Below are 17342 nucleotides of genomic sequence, written 5' to 3'. Positions count from 1 at the left end.
AAGTGATTGCTAAAATTGCAAGTTTTCTCATCCTTGAGAGAATCTGGCAACTAATTATGATTGTTCTGTACCTCCAGTGTTTTATGTCTAAGCAGTTTTAATGTAATTTACAATCATAAAATAAAAAAAAAAATCAGATTTTAGAAGTGAAGAATGACAATTAAAACTGGCAAAATATAATGATTTTAATTGGTCTTACATTATATAACCAAATCACACATCTGCTGTTTCTTTTTAGATGATTATGTTACAGGCAGAAAATGTTTTTAAATATTATTACTGGGATAAACCTTATTTTAAGTCACTTGGAAAGTAATCATGTTTAAGAAAAAATCTGGAAACTATGAATACAGCATTTGATTGGAATACAGCCTTCTGAGAGTGTTAAACTTCGTTTTGTCATCAAACAATTGTTGAAGTCTAAACAGCTGTTTTTTTCAGTACGTGCTGCATAACAAAAAAATAATAATTAAAATACACAAATGTGTTTCTAAGTGTCCTTGGCTCAGATTTTGCTTGTTACAAAATGCAACTGAAAGTTTCCCTTTAAAAGAACTATTAAAGTAAGATTGATTTTCAGCTGTTTTGTGAATGCATTTAACAGAAGAGATTTATTTTTACGTGGTTGTTTTATTTTGTCCTAAAAAGTTGATTAGGTTTCTGTTTCCAAGGACTTTAAGCTCTAATGTGTCAGTGTTGGAGGGTGGGCAGCTATAATATAGTTTAAAGAGAAACTTTACAACTGAGTCTATTGTAACTTAAAGATTTGCTTTTTGTTCTTGAAAATGTTAAATTTGCCTGTTTGTATTGTGATTAATTTTTATTTTAATATTCAGGAGAGTTGCAAACATAATTTTTGTCATGTTTCATATATTCTTTTATTTAAGCTGATAAAGCATACCGTGATATGAAAGTACTCAAGATGAGTCAGTCCATCATAGTTTCTGGAGAATCAGGAGCTGGCAAGACAGAAAACACTAAATTTGTTTTGAGGTGTGTACTTTTGGACCAAAGTTATTCAGTGAATCTCTTTTGTTGATGTGTTTGTCTGACATACAGAATTAATTCTAAGGTAATTAATCAGTAACGTAGCATTAAGACCCAATTCAGTAAGTTATCTGTATCCTTCTACACACACTTTAATACAAGAAATTCACAGGGTTAAACATAAATGCTGACATGGTAACATATGGCAATGGCTGCATATTCACAGAAACCATAAATCGGTCGTAGTGACATCATATAGTTATTATGGTTTATGATGCAGTCATTTTGGTATTGTGCATCTGGTACTGTGGTTGATAAAATTTAAATTAGGCACTTTAATTGTGCCTTGCAAGACACACTTGTTTTTGCCGTAACTGTGCATGTGTCTGTTTTCCTGTCTTTGTTTCTTCAGTTTGCTTGAGTATTCATGCTTTTTTACTATTGATTTTTGAGACAGCTGCAGGGATTCCATAATATACTTCTACCCTAATTTGCTGAATAAGTACTGAATAATGAGATTTATCTATTTATTGATGTTCAGGTATGACAGATACTAAATCAAACATCATAAACTATGGAGGCCATATTGCTGATATATACTAGACTTTCTTCCTTACATATTTTTAATAGTTTTGACCGTATTTGTGTCATACTTTAACTGCTTTATATCACTCTGAAGCACTGTAACTGGAGAGCACTGCTGCATTAAATTCACCTACAGTACAGGTGGCCTGATTATCTAGGGAAGCACAGTGCAGGCAGTGTGAATGCTTTCCCTTCCCCCCTTATCCTTGTTTCCCTGTGTAAATCTTGAACTTCCTTTTCTCTTGCATCACATATGTATGTTCAGCAGTCATGTTATCTCCCGCATCCCAGGAAGAATTGTCTTGGTTGGTCGTCCGTCCTTTCTACTGTTCTTCTCTTCCCCTGTGCAACCTTTAGCGGAGAGCTGTAGGAGTTGCGGCAAGGTGATGGTAATGATATTTATAGGGGACATCCCAACTGAAGACAGCTCACAACTTTGATCCTGCCAAGAATAAAAAAAAGACCGCAGGCACTGGGAGAGCATCCCCTGAGGAATGTCCTCAAAGGCTGTTATTCTTCTGCTTCTCAGCAAAGGAAGTTTTGATTACATGGCAGGCAAATAGCACCACTGCTGCTGCTCCCCGCCACCCACCCCCACAGAGTCTGTGTACAAAATGTCATTGAGTTTTAAAAACAGGAAGGCTTTTTCCTTGTGTAATCAGAAGGCAAAAGGTACTACTAATACAGCTCTGTTAATGTTTCTAAACTTTTTTTGGAAGGTTCTATTTCAAGAACTGTTTTTAATGTGTCCCAGATTTAGTTGTACATTTCCACAAGGTATGCCCTGTACTCAGGGGAGGTGATGGTGGTGTTTAAAAACCAAACAAACAAAAAACAAAACCACACAAAAACAAAACAAAAAGCTGCACCTTCAAAGAAACTTCTGAATTTGTTTTCAAATCCCTTCTTCAATTGTTAAATTGAACTATACCTTAAATATGTATTGCAATTTCCTATCTCACAACTATGTGTGGACTTTTTATTAACGTTGATGGTTGTGAATGCAGAAGCCATATGCATGGAACTTTAATTCAGGAAATACATATGAAAATTCATGAGTCTATTGAGATTACTAATAAATACAGATAATACAGGAATAGATACACTGCATTTGTATAAAAGTGTAATTCCCATATGCTCATCTAAAAGAAATTTCCAACTTATCCTGAAGTATTGGAAAAAGAATCTGAAGTCTACAAGAATATTTCTGTTATAAAAAAAGAAAGGTCAAATTGTATTTATTTTAGAAGGATGTGGGAACGTGGAACTTATAATCAGTATACCCTCCCTTTAGTAAGTGGTCAGTAAGTATGGTGCCTAGCCCTGTTGAACTGAGGTAACCTGACACATGAAAGATACTTTTATCTTTATTATTTTTATCTTTTTTACAGGTATTTGACAGAGTCCTATGGTACTGGCCAAGACATTGATGATAGAATTGTAGAAGGTATTGTATTTTGTTTAATTTAATTTAAGGTTCCAACTTGTTATTTTATTTTTTTCAAATTTGAAATGTCATACAATATCAGCTGTGATGAAAATACTATCAGACTTCCTAGGACGGAACGTACCTTGATCTTAAAATATATATATATTTTATTTACGATTTGCTTTACTTTTATTTAATAAGGTGTCATACAATACTTGATCTTGACTTTGAGTTGAATTTCACACGTGTACCCAACATTGGATTTTATGTTGTATGAATCTGCAAGGAGAATATAATATTGTCATTCATACCTGTTACTACCAGGAAGATGTAATTCCTCCTCCTCACCAGAATGTTTCTCTCTTTTTCATTGTGTCTATCTTTATAATAGGTTCCCAAACAAGGTCAGAAGAGAGTGTTTTGTTTGTTTTTGGTCAATCGGTTGAGCATCTTTAAAGTTGCATGGAATTCCTAATTAACCAGAAAATAAGTTTTTGAGAAAGCATAAATATCTCAAAACCCAAACAACCACTCTAAAAATGCCTGATGTGTCTGTCTATAGCTTCTAGTAGATTTATTTCAGGATTTTATTACTTTTATTTTTTCCTAAACCAAAAATTTTTACTTTTGCTTTAAATATTTCTGTTTACATATTTGAGCCATTGATTATTCAAGAGCAGTACTGCAGGCTTTAATCTCTTGTTGCTGAAGGCTTGCTTAAATCAATTTCTCAGTGAAATCTACTGCGTGCTAAATGAACACAGAAAGTGGCCAAGAGCTGGATAATGCCTGATGCAGTATGCCATAAAATTAATTGGTACTTCCAGGTATTATGATTAAAGTGTTTTTGTTTTGTTTTTAAATTTAAAACGGCATCCAATGCATGAATTTTAAAGTTTTTTAAGCACAATTTTAATGAGCATGCTTACAGCATCTGTATTAATAGAGGAGCCTTTAACCTATCTGAAGGGCCTCTTGCAATTTCTCTTTATTCATAATCAATTCTTCAAAAATATTAACATTACATAAAGTATCTGGGTACCTGAACAGTTATCAAAGGTGTCTTAATAAGACAGTTATAAAGTCATACTTGCATTTTCATAAGCTTTAAATATGAAAAAATGAAAACCTAGACAAAACAAAAAAGTTAATGCTGATGCCCTGCTAAATAATGCATTATCATCCCTAATTTATCCCACCATTGTAGTTATTCCTTCATATAAAATTTTAATTTTTATAGGAGCAAATTTGTAGATGGTCATCAGTGGAGGTTTAAATCTGAGCTTCTGCTCACTTAGTTTCCAATTAATATTTTTTAGTTAAAAGCGTCAAAATACATTGCAGATATTTTCCTTGGTTTATTGTTAGTACAATTCAGAAAATTGTTTTTCTTTGGTCTTCGGAGGTAGTAAAATGCATTCTTTCGGAAGCCTTGTGTTTTATAACTACTAAACATTTTCAAACTGCCTAAGCTATGCGTGATTTATATAAATATAAAACATACATTAGATTGCTGCCACTCTTTCTGTATGGGTTTTCCTTTAAGGTGCTTGAGAACTGCAGCCAGTTAAAAAAAAAAATAACTCATTCACTTAATTGAGCTAATATGAAAGGGCATTTTAAAGTTGTTTTTGAAATCAACACCCTTTTCTAATACGTATTTTTATTCCCTAATCAATCTAACATGCAGCATGCATGACATTTAAGTGGCATTTTTGTCTGTGGGATAAGTGGGTAGTTTAGATTTTATGAATAACAACTCATTGGGAAATGTCAAATTGTGTATTGTATCATAGAGTTTATGTATTGGTTATTTACCTGCTTGCTGTAGAAGAACATCACTGAATCATTTCTGGTGATTGTCTCTGCATTTCTTACAGTATTGATTCAAGTAATTTGCAGTCTTATTTATCTAAGCACTTCATTGTAAATTCCACCACAGCATATCCAGTACAATTTGCAAAATTAGTTATTCCTGATAGTTAATACTTTTCCTTCAATTTTCAAACGTTATTCCCAACAAGGTCAGTGGATCATTGATATGTATTTATTCTCTCTTTCATTTTGGTAGTTTATTGATCAAATTTTAACACTTCTTTATTTTTTTTTAAACAGCAAATCCACTATTGGAAGCCTTTGGAAATGCAAAAACTATTCGCAACAACAATAGTAGTCGTTTTGGGAAATTTGTGGAAATTCACTTCAACGAAAAGGTACTGGAATTTTGATACAGATACGAGTGTCGATTTTCACCATGAAATGGAAATGCTAGATTGGAAGAAGGCTAAATAGACTTACCTATCTTGCATCAAATACCTACTGTCCTTGATTTCCACATATGATTATCACCTTGAAAGTAAAGTTAAAGACACAGTACTGTGTCATTACTGGAAAATGGTGGGTCAAGTCAATGGGAAAATTACTTCCATCCATAACTAAAGAATAAAAATTGTTCTCTTCATCACAAGAAGAGGGAAAAGGCACATCTGAAGAATAACTTAATTGCTCTTAAGTATTTATGCATTGCTTTAATGCACAAATAAGCACGAGTTGCATATAATGTATCAACAGATATAAATCGATTTTAATGCTTTAATACTTTATATGAATTACTGATGTTTTTATTTGTTGCTATGAAGTTTTGGGACCTTGCATCTATATCATGTATGTAACAGAAGTCATGGAACACTTTTTTTGTCAGAAAGACTACCCACTGTGTAGCCTTTGACATTTTTCTTTGGGTATATTTTAGCTTCCATAGCTTATATATTTGCATATAGAATTGCTGCTTGTGGGTGTGAAGTAGGCCCTTGTAGGTGCAATGCATGAGCTTGGGGAAAGCTACAGTGAAGGTAACAGTTTCTTTTTTCAGATTTATATATATTAGATATAGATATGTTTTAATCTTTGGAGCAGCATCTGTTGAAAGAGCCAGGTCAGACAATTTTAAATTGAAAAACTCTGAATCTCGAGTAAACTAAAAACATTCAGATAATCAGAAAAATATTTCTTCTTCCTAGAACTCCGTGGTTGGTGGATTTGTATCACATTATCTTCTGGAGAAATCTAGGATCTGTGTGCAAGGCAAAGAAGAGAGGAATTATCATATCTTTTACAGGCTTTGTGCTGGTGCTCCAGAAGACATTAGGGAAAAACTGTATCTAAGTTCTCCTGACAGCTTTAGGGTGAGTATTGGAGTCAGTGTTTGTAAAGCTTTTCATTATTGCCATATCTGCATTTCTCTCGTAGATCTTATTAAAATACCTGTTACCTTTGACAAACTCTTTTCTGTAACAAAATTCAGAAAATAACTTCTTTTGTTAAATCTATTTGATCTAGACATAAGGCTCTCTGCCATATTATCTTTATTGGAAGATTTCCTGTACTTGCCCTCTGTGTTTTTAAAATTAAAGAATCTTTGCTTTTTCCAAAAATATACTGTTGCATACCCAGCTGCTAGTAATTTTGTTATGGTCTCTTCTTGATGTGTAAAGTGTAAATTTTTTGACTGTGATCCAACTGTTCTGTGGGTAACCCATTATTAAATCTGAAAAACTGCATTTATTTCTTCCTTTTCTAACTGTGCATTTAGGAGGACCTGGGAATTTTGTCCTGCAATTCTGTCCTTTATTTTTACCTCACACTTCGTACCAGGGATCAAACTGCAGTGACAGGGTGGTTGTGCTTTTCTTTTCTCAGTCTATATGCTTTCACATCACTTCTCTTTCCTACGCTGTTGCATCTTGTTCCTGTCTTTCTCTACTGTCTAGATTTGTCATTAGTACTTCTCCAATTTGGAGTTTCTCTCATTCCTCTCTTCATCTGACAGGAGTCTCTGTCGTTCTTGGTCACTCCAGGTTACATGATGAGACTTGACACTCCCTTCGGCTGAAAGCTTACACTTTTATCTCCATTTGACCTGAAGCCCATGCTCAATGTTTCCTGCCAGTATCACTACTTCTGTTCATTAAGCATGCTTCTGTTTCTTAAGTTTTATATCTGCTAATTTATTCTTTCCCTAGAACTACTTATTTTTTTCCTGAGTTTTGGCTTCTTTCAACAACCTGTTACTGGTCCAGTCACTCAAGCCATGGAGTAGCCAATAAAATATAAATACAGTCAGTGTTGAATGTAATACTTTTGACCATACCTAAATGAAAATGAACTCAAAATAAACTGGGAGGAAATAAGATGTGAATTATTGTACATCTTTAAAAATGTTAGCTTAATGTTCAGTGGCAGGGAAAAAGCAGAGTAGGATTTTAGGAGTTACTAGGAAAGTAAATGAGAGTGAAATGGTGTGTTATACGATTATATTTGTAAATAGGGTGCAGAGTTTTATCATCTCAGCTCAAAAAGGAATAGTAAAATCCTGGGGTGAAATGCAGGTCACGGCTAAAGATAAAGGATTGGTAGTATGGACCTTTTAATTCAGTCCAGTGTGGCTCTTCTTACGACTTCTGATTTGTTTACTGCCTTCCCTTCTTCTCCTCATGCTTTATTTCTGACATTTTTTCCCTTTTGTGAGATCATGTGGTTTTGCCTGATAACCCTGATTGTGTGTTATGTTTCCAGTAGAAATCCCACAAGCAGGCTGGCTTTCTGTGCTACCATTAAGCTTTTGCATTCTTTTCCTCCCATCTTTCCACTAAACAGTTTTACTACTGCAATTTAACTTTTAACTTTTTTTTGCTGCTTTCCTTCTTTCTCCTCCATTTCCCTTGCTTCAGATTTCACTGAATAGTTTTCAAAAACAATTGACAAATGATGCAATTTCCTATCGCTTTCTTGTCCTTCTTGTCAGTCAAAATCTTTTCTTTACTTTGTTTTCTATATTTGTGTGAGTTACTCCAACCCTATTTCCCGTATTTTTAAATTGTCACTTAATTCTCAGTGTTCCACACCTCTCATTGCAGTGTTGTGATTTAAATCGGCAGGCAGCTCAGCACCACATAGCTGCTTGCTCTCTCTCCCCAGAGATGGGGGAAAGAACTGGGGAGGTAAAAGTGCAAGAACTCATGGGCTGAGATAGTTTACTAGGCAAAGCAAAAGCTGCACGTGCAAGCAAAGCAAGGAATCCATTTGCTACCTCCCATCGGCAGGCAGGAGTTCAGCCACTTCCAGCACATCGGGGCTCATCATGGGTGGTGGTTCCTTGGGAAGACAAATGCCATCACTCCCAGTGGTCCCCCCTTCTTCCTTCTTTACCCCAGTTTTATTGCTGAGCACGACACCTCCTGGTGCAGGCCATCCCTTTGGCCAGCCTGGGCCAGCTGCCCTGGCTGTGTCCCCTCCCAGCTCCTGGTGCACCCCCAGCTCCTCGCTGGCAGGGCAGCACAAGGAGAGGAAAGTCCTTGGCTCTTTGTAGGCACTGCTCTGCAACAACTAAAACATCGGTGTGTTATCACCACTATTTTCATCACAAGTTCAAAACATAGCATCATACAAACATCTACAAAGAAAATTATCTCTATCCCAGCCCAAACCATGGCATGCAGTCATTTTTTTTTCTTGCTGAAGTAATACGGTTGTACTTGCTGAACTAATACGGTTGTACAACTTTTTTCTCATTGTTTTCCTGATTGTTCTTTTCCTTTCCTATTAAAGCAGGCTTCTGTTTTCCCACTTGGGGTCCTTCTAAGCCTTCTCTCATTTTAGACCGTCATCACCAATTTTACTAGTAAGGTGAAGACTTCAGTCACTCATTCCTGCACTTTTCTTATTCATACATAATTTACATATCTATGTATATTAAAAGGATATATATATATCCTTTTGAGAAACACACTTGAGCTGTAAGTATCTACAAACATCATTTTGTGCTTTGTTGACTTGTGTCGATAAGAAAAACATTGGCAAATCAAATCCTACTGGTAGATACTTCGTTAGTTGTTTGCTGGAGTTCTGTCATTTGTCTCCATCTCTCCATTGTCTCTTGCTTTATGCTTGGCTTGGAATCTCGGTGATGCAGAACTCTGGGCATTTCTAAAGCACACAGAGCAAATTGCTGCCTAGGGCTTGTAAGGGTTTTGTAACGCAAACCTGGAAAGCTTGTGGAATTACAGACATAAATTAACTGACTGTCATCTGTGTAGACTTCCTTTTTCTTAAGTGAGGCGAGGAGCACTGCTAACAAAGCATTATGCTACCGTGTTAAGTGTTTTTGTTGGTGTTTTTCTACTACTTCATTTTCTCAATAAAACTTGTTGCACTGTGCTTATCTGTTACTTTACCCTATATCTTTCACACTCACTTTCATCAGAATTTAGTACAGTCTTAGAAGCCTTAAAGATACAACATTCCTACTACTTTTGTACAAAGCAGTAGTTATCAAGGTGAGACCTATGTTAGCTGTGGGCACGGCAGCTGCACACCAGTCACTAAACAGGTTGCTGCTGCCTTTTCAGCCGGCCAGGTCTGTGCCTGCATGCTGATGAGCTCGGGTGCAGAGCTGCAGTTCTGTACAGTACACATCATGCAATTCTCTTGTGGTATCCAGATGTCTTGCTCCCTAAAAGCCAAAGCTTTCTTCTTTACTGTCCAACTATCACACGCATTATTCTTTTGTATGTTTTAAATCTAAAATCTCGAGCAGATTCTCAAAGATGTATTTTTATTGCATAGTCACTGCTCCATTAAAAATTATTTCTTGCAGCTCCCAGATTGTTAATTCTGTAACTGGATACGTCATGTGCTCACTCTCGGGAATTTTTTTTCATCGAAGCTCTGCTCATGAGGGTACATACAATTGTGGATGTCAAAATTATAACCTGCTTAAAATCAGGCTAGTGCAGTGCAGTACTGAACAACACGAGTGCCTGCACAGAAGGCACTCACTGTGCCTGTTGCATTTACAAAGAGCTTACAGTGACACCTGCCTTGTCACACTATCATATCATTTTTGGACTTCTGCTGTAAGGATTATTTTTTCTGTGCTCTTCACTCATTTGCTGCTTCAGGTTTTTGTCATAAAATATGGCTCTAAGTAATAATGCTTGTTTCACCTTTTTACCACATTATTTCTTGAGTATGTATCTGTCTTGTGTTAATTACTGAGGAAATACAATCTATCAGGCTTCTAACCATAGATGGAGATATTGTGCTAACTAGCATTTGGTGTTTGATCAATGTGTAGATGTCAATGTTAATCTTTTGGAGGCCTGTCAAGAAAAACTTTCAGGAAAAGATTTTATTCTCAAATAAGTTGTTCAGAAAAATCCATCCCTAGGGGTGCAGTTTTACATTTGTTCTATTTTGCCACTTCCCTTGTGGCTTTTAGCTTATCAAGTCCAAGTCCAAGTTAGAGACAGCGTGGGCCTTAAGACTCGTGTGTTTTGCTCAATGCCTGGTTTCTCTTAACTCTATTAACTTGAAAATAGGACCATCTCAGATCTAAGACGGTTCTCATTTTTCACAGAAGTGAAACGACATTAAAAAGCAAAGGATAACAAAGCTCTCTTCTTCTGCCAGTTCCCCTGCCTGACCTTGACTTAAGCGATCCCTTGTAATCTCCTCCCTGTGCGTTTGGCTGTCTCGGTGTTGGCCATGCTTGCTCTGGGCACGTGAACCTAGACAACTGCATTGGCTTCACCTGCCTGAACTGTCTGAATTTCAGCAGTGACAAAGGGGGCTACCTCTCCCTTAGTTTGCCCTTTCCCTGCAGTTCCCTTAGGGAAGTGTGAATTTACGAGGCAAAAAGACTATAAGGAGTTGCAGGTTCCTCTTCTCGACTCTCCTCTGAACACAGCCACACAAGAACATGAAGCCCTGGTTGCTCATATTTTGGGTTCCCCTGCAGGACTTTTCAGAGATTCAGAGTCATTAGGTAATCCTCTGCTGAGCCTTGTTGGTCCAGGTGGCTTTGACTGCACCACATGGCTTTGAAGGTAAACTTGCACAGTAAATCTGCACCTGGACTATAGCTGATGGATATGAGAAGCTGAATTTTTTCACATCTTGATTTCCAAAAGAGAATTCAGGTTGCCTTATGTTTTGATATATTTTTTTTAAATTGTGTATATAAATTTTAATCAAAGTGTAGAATTAACTGCATGTGTCTAGCTGCAAAATTCTTTGTATATGGGCAGACCAAGAAATCAGTTCAGTTTCTTTAGACAAAGAGCTCTCACCATGATTTTGGACAGAGTTCTTATTTTCAGCTGAAGAAAACAGAAAAGAGAAGTTGATGTGATGATCCTATTTTACTGGAGGTGTCAGTCATCATCTGAATGCTTGATCTGTCCCCTTTACTATACAATTTGAGATGAATATCAAAAGCCAGGTTCCGAATTAGGCTTCTGCTTGTACCAGGTTATAAGCTTTTAAGACTGTTCAAGGTTTTTATTATGCTATGTCTCTGATTGCTTATAGAAATATATCACTGGTGAGGAAAAAAACAACCATACAAGTACATTATAGATAGTACCACAATTTCTTTGATCCTATCTCTCTCACCACCTCACAACACTGTCTAAGGCTTCTATATTGCAGAAAACATAAATGTTATTCTGAATTTTATCTGATGTTATGTACAGCTTGGTGGGGTAAAATTTGGTATTACAAATTGGCCATAAAATGTATTTTCTTGATTCCTGATTTTAGTTGTCTTTTATGTAATGTAGTAAGTTTAGTAGAGTTAAACAAAGAAAAGATGGTGAGACTTAACAAAATGAATATCCCATTTTGTCAAAAACTACTTCAATTGTCAAAATTGAAAAGCTTTCAATAGAAGTTTGTTACAGTTGCACTTCTCTGGTTTTTTTTTTAAATATTATGAAAAAATATAAAAACTTTTTCAAGGAATGAATTCTGAATACCTGTAGTATTGTTATTATGTTATAGAAACAAGCTATGTAAAGTGAGCATTAAATAATAGCGTAAGTTTCTCTCACTTCTGCCTTTTAAGTGTGCATTTTTTCTGTTTTTATTGTTGCAGTATTTAAATCGGGGCTGTACCAGGTACTTTGCTAACAAAGAAACAGACAAGCAGATTTTGCAAAATCGCAAGAGTCCTGAGGTATGTTTTGTATCTTCAGTTAGTTTGTATTAACTAATGCAGAGAGCATTGAAAATGATTACAGTTTTGCAATGTGGAATGAAATGTTCATTTTACACATCTTTATAGGTCTAAATAGTTACTGGTAAGGGTTTTGGAATTCAGTCCTAAAAATATATTTTGATGTGCATCTTAAAATTCCAAGTGGAACACTATATAAAATTGTTTCCTTTTCATTCTTGTAACACTTAATGATTCAGAATGTCTTCTGTGGAAAACAAAAAAAATCAAGACTTTTCGTCATTTTCTTTTTAAATTTTAATAGTGTTAGGAATATGTCAGAAGCAGTAGTTTTCTTCCAAAGCTGTTTTGACTGTCTGGATTTTTGAAGTGATGTTCCAAACTGTTTTCTAAAATATTAGCACAACTTTACTTCCAGAACAAGTAAATCTCCCTTCCTCTGACTTACACCAGAAAGTGGCATTTCCTGGAGGCAAGTGGAACTTCAGAACATTTTTTTCCTCTTGTTCCATCTCCTGTTACATTTTTTTAATAAAGCATTATCAGAATTTATATCCTTAAGCCTTTGAGCTTGTTTGCCTGAGGACACTTCAAGAAATTAATATGAATTGATAGTATATCTGTATTGGAAGTTGTTTAAACACTTCATTATAATTCCACTCTAATCTCTAATAGAATTTTCATCTATTCATACCTAAAGGAAGAATTTTTCATTTGTATAGCTGGAAGATCTCTCTTTGCTTAAAGAAACCCATACTTACGATTCAACAGCATGGCAAGTTACATGAGGAATAATATTAAGACAAGTTGACTCAAGAGCTTCTCTCCCCCAGTGATGATCTTTTACTTTAGAGAACTTGGGTTTGGGATTGTACGTAGCTTGTGCGTAGTTGTGAAGGACAGTAGAGATGCTTCCTGGGCTCAGGTCAGCATTGGAAAGTCCACTCCCAGGTTTCTGATGTTTATAATGTTGTAATATGGAGCCCATAATGCCAGTTTCCTTGTCTTGAATGTAAGTTCTTTTATGTAATCAGGGATGATGGAGAGAGAGATATGGAAGTATTGATTTGATAATACTGTAAGGCAGAAGGCTGTTAGATACTTAACTCTTTAAGTGTATAGGCTAAGAGATATTTGGGAGATTTTGCCTCAGTTTGCCTAATTTGCCTTAAATGAAGATGTGTAGTGAAGTTGGCCATTTATGTAGGCATAAAGTATCAGCATTCACTTATTCTTGCTACTCAAAGATGTGGTCACTGATGTGATTTACAATCTGGTGTTCTGTCATAAAATATGTCTCTAAAGGACTTAATTTGGCAGAAATGTTTCTCTAAAACTACAGCATGCTGAAAGAGTAATTCTGAAAATGTGTTGGACATTAAATAGTGGAACATATGCCATAATATATTTATATTGCAGCCATGTCAATTTGAAGGAGCAATAGAGGTTCAAATTTCAATGAAGTAAAAATCTAATCTAGTCACTTAAACAGGAAATACATTGTTCAGTTCAAATACATTGTTCATTTTTTAAAATCAGGTATTAATATTTGCTCTGTCATTATAATGAAAACATTGATTGTTTATTTTAATAAAAATAGCTGGAATAGTCAATTAATACTTAAATTATTTTTGTGTTTTCCTTATCAGGAAGATGAGGTGATCATTTTACATAATTAAAACATGTAGTTTAATTTTATTGATGTGTTTAAATGTTGTGTGAAGTGAATTTTTCAGATGCATGTGGTGTTTTGTTTTGATAGAATTGTTAGCTTATTTGATGTTAATGAGGCTTCTACTTAAATGAGTAATTCTTAGTTGAAAACATTTTAAAGTAATTGTAAAAGCCTGAATCAATCTATGCATGTTCAGTTAGTCTTTTGATTGCATGCAGATGTTTCACTACTATTTATAACAGTTATTAAAATGACTTTTGATGTATTTAAAATAGGAAATTCTGTCAGCAAAATGTTAAATTGATATATTGTAATCTAGCTGCTATTCTTTTAGCCAGTAGAATATTGGCAAACAATTTTACTGTTTCTTCGTCACCAGCAAATGTTAACAAGCATATTCCTTGATGTAAGTCTGTGTGGATACTCATAGGGAATATGCTTCCAATTCTAATTTGTCCTGTACTCCTTTCCCATGGCCTGTCAAAGCCATTCTGTTATCCTATTACAAGGACCCCAGTGGTCTTTCAATTGCTGGAGGCTAGAAATACTCCTTGGTATATGTATCTCTAAAGCTTCTTTAGCCAAACTTTTCCCTTTCCATTGTTGACCATCCTGTGCTCTCCTGTCCTAAGCTGTCAAACTCTCCAAGTTCTGCTTTCTGAAAGTAGGTTGCAGTTTTAAGGGTCATGCTCCGAAGTATAAACAAAACAAATCAGGATTCTTCCAAAGCCTGTATTATATGAAAAGCTCTATCTCTTTCTACTTAGTTTGAGTTTTGCATGCTTTTTATACTTTTTGTTATGGTATTCTTGCCTGGAAATAATTGTTTACATTTATTTTTAAAATAAATCACTGATCTTTTCATTGTTGTTTTTTCATCTTGTTGTTTTATAGTATCTTAAGGCAGGTTCCTTGAAGGACCCACTCTTAGATGATCATGGAGATTTCAACAGAATGTGCACAGCAATGAAGAAGATTGGACTGGATGATGCAGAAAAACTTGATCTTTTTAGAGTAGTGGCTGGTGTCCTTCACCTTGGAAATATTGATTTTGAGGAAGCTGGGAGCACTTCAGGTTAGAAGAAACAAATTGATTTCTGTAAAAAATACTGAAAATGTCTCTTGATTATTACTTTTCATGTGAATTACTGCTTTAGAACACTCCCTTATATTGAAGGGTAATTCAGCCTTTAATCGCCCCATTTTGCAGTCAAGTTTACTTACTTGTTTTAAAGTTGTAATTTATATGCTCTGAAAGCAAAAAGACTCTCACTGAAATTGTTCGAGAAATTGTTAATGTGAATTTAAATATAAAGAGACATCTTGTTTCTCAAAACTACTTGAGTTTTAGTAACAACAAAAAAATCGAACTTCTTGCTAATGTCATGAAAACGTCTTGAAATTAGAAACTCCATCTGTAGTGAAAGGCGGTATGTTCTTTGGCTTCCCAAAATGTCATATTAAGTATTTTCAAGAGATGAAGAAAAATTGCAGTAAGTTTTTTGGTACATGTAAACTTAATGATTTTAAGATGTTAGCTCACAAGAGGAGTTGGTACGAGTGTAGCTGGTACTTACTAGCAGAATGCACGGGAAGGCTGGTGAAGGGGAATCAGCATTTTGGGAATAGTTGTTTTTGCCTTACTACTAAAATCAGCCTTTGTAAGTTGAGGAGTGTTGTCCATAGATTACTAAAGAATTAAGAAACTCCTGGTCTGGACTTACTACAAAGATGACTATGGGAGAAAAAATAGTCATTCAGATCTTCATCTGTCATTGCAAGATAAAATGAGATCAGTTCCTCTTAGTCTTACTTCATGCACATATAGCTGTTGCCAAACCTGGTAAAATTTTTTAAAAGGGTGTATCAAAGAACATTTTAAAAGGTGTTTTGAATGAAGAATTAAATGAATATTAGCCTCTTAGATTCAGTGGCTCCTCATCCAAGCACAGAATCACCACAGAAACCTTCAGGTGGGAAGGGTTGTCAGGAGGTATCTTGTCCAACATTTCCTGGTCAAGGCAGGGCCAACACTGAATTCAAACCAAATAGTTTAGGGTTGTTCATAGGGATGGGAAAAACTTCAAAGAGAAGACTCTACAACTTCTCTGGGAAACTTGTTCCACTGCCTAATTATTGTTACAGTGAAGCTGTCATATCAGAACCTCCCCAGTTTCAATTTTTGATCTTGCCATCTTCATGAAGATGACTGAAAATAAGAGGACAATGAGGGTAGAGAAGGTTAGTGGCTTCATGGCTTGGTAGTAAGCTGGCAGAGAGCTTCTGTACTTAGGCCTTCTGTGAGGTGAGAGTTTGGGGTTGACAAAGATAAAGACAAGGTGGACATAGTGAAAAAGATGTAAATGTGAGTGGAGAAGGAATTTTAGGAGGCCAGCAAACAAGGAGAAGGGGAACTACAAGTGGTATGGAAAGTCAGAGGTTAGAGAAGAGAAGCAGACACCCTTTTTAACACCAGAACAGTTATTTACATTGTTGAAATTCCAACCCATATTTCCTGGAGTCAAGTCTTACATTTTTTAAATGGTCATTGCAAATTCATGCATTATTCTGCACTCACCTTGTAAGTGTGCACCCAGGGTGTTCATTCAAACTGCTCCAGGAAGTACACTTCTGTACCAGACACCCTTTAAAGTTTTGTTGCTGCTTCAAATATCCAGAAAACACGAAACAAGAGCAGACTGCAATAAGTTTGATGGTGTTTTCAGAGCTTCCAAAATCAATCCACATAAGTCTTCTGAGCACTCCTCCTCACTTCTTTCATTTGGCGTCAGCGCAGAGTTAAGGAACTCAAGCAATGTTTGACTAGCAGGACCAAGTGCACCTTCCACCTCTTTATCTAGGAAATTGTTCATCTCATATGTGTGACAGTTGGGAGGCAGCTGTGCCAGGCACTTCTGTGCATAGCAGGGAAGTCTGGAGGATTACAGGAACATCGGCATCCGGCAGCTTGCATCGCTGCAGTTAGTTACTAGGTGTTAGCAATGTTTTTTGCTACTTCTGTATTTTGGGATGGTTCTTCCATTCAAAAGCAGGTTAGCTTGTGAACAATGTATGCGTAGAACAATGTTCTAAAAATACAGATTTTTTGAGGCATAGCTTTTGTTTTTTTTTTTTTTTTTTGAGAATTAAGTCTTTATCACAGCTGTAGTCATATTTAGTCATTTCATTAGTCACATCTTTAATCTGTGAATACATTTCTAGATGCTAACTTCCATTCTTCTGAAGCTGCTGTGCCAAGATTATTGCAGTTCATTATTTCCTAGGATTTTACATAAAAATTGCATGCCCGCAGCTGTTTCATTAACATTAGGAAGTACGCCTTAAAGCAGATTGTTTTGGTATGCCTATGAAATGGGACCATTTAAAGGCAAAACCTATCAATTATAGGTTAGTTGGCATTCTTTGTGGAAATGTGGGAACTTTTGAGTGATATGGAGTCAGAATTTCAAGATCTATATAAAAAAAAAAAAAGGAAAGGATTTAAAAGTGATTAGGAATACACCGCAGAGTGGCAAAACCTTGCTTGTGGTGCCGTGTATTTCAACATCGTCAAAAAAACAGAAAATCGGGTAACATCCTTCAGTCACCTCACGCTTCTGACCAAACACTGAAAACGCTTTAAAAACGCG

At 35.7% G+C, this 17342-nt stretch overlaps 1 protein-coding gene and 1 long non-coding RNA gene across 11 annotated transcripts in view; one reads left to right on the top strand and one right to left on the bottom strand.

Moving 5' to 3' along the window:
- The window catches only part of MYO6 (myosin VI), a 106451-nt gene that overhangs the window by 42083 nt on the left and 47026 nt on the right, over window positions 1–17342 (top strand). For all 10 annotated transcript variants that reach the window (XM_066994648.1, XM_066994647.1, XM_066994646.1 and 7 more), the window contains exons 6-11: window positions 888–993; window positions 2964–3019; window positions 5117–5214; window positions 6022–6186; window positions 11937–12017; window positions 14587–14767. In XM_066994648.1, the coding sequence (XP_066850749.1) occupies window positions 888–993; window positions 2964–3019; window positions 5117–5214; window positions 6022–6186; window positions 11937–12017; window positions 14587–14767 (687 nt within the window). The remainder of the gene's footprint in view (window positions 1–887; window positions 994–2963; window positions 3020–5116; window positions 5215–6021; window positions 6187–11936; window positions 12018–14586; window positions 14768–17342) is intronic.
- Window positions 989–16809, bottom strand: LOC125180405 (uncharacterized). Its single transcript, XR_007158926.2, has 3 exons — window positions 16271–16809; window positions 3313–3472; window positions 989–2014 (listed from the first exon to the last, which is right to left on the bottom strand). It is a non-coding gene; the product is annotated as an uncharacterized lncRNA (long non-coding RNA).

This window comes from Anser cygnoides, chromosome 3, assembly GCF_040182565.1.
Source record: "Anser cygnoides isolate HZ-2024a breed goose chromosome 3, Taihu_goose_T2T_genome, whole genome shotgun sequence".
In the NCBI taxonomy this organism is placed as follows: Eukaryota; Metazoa; Chordata; class Aves; order Anseriformes; family Anatidae; genus Anser; species Anser cygnoides.
Note: the sequence above shows the minus strand (reverse complement) of the source record. Positions and strands in the feature narration are given on the sequence as shown.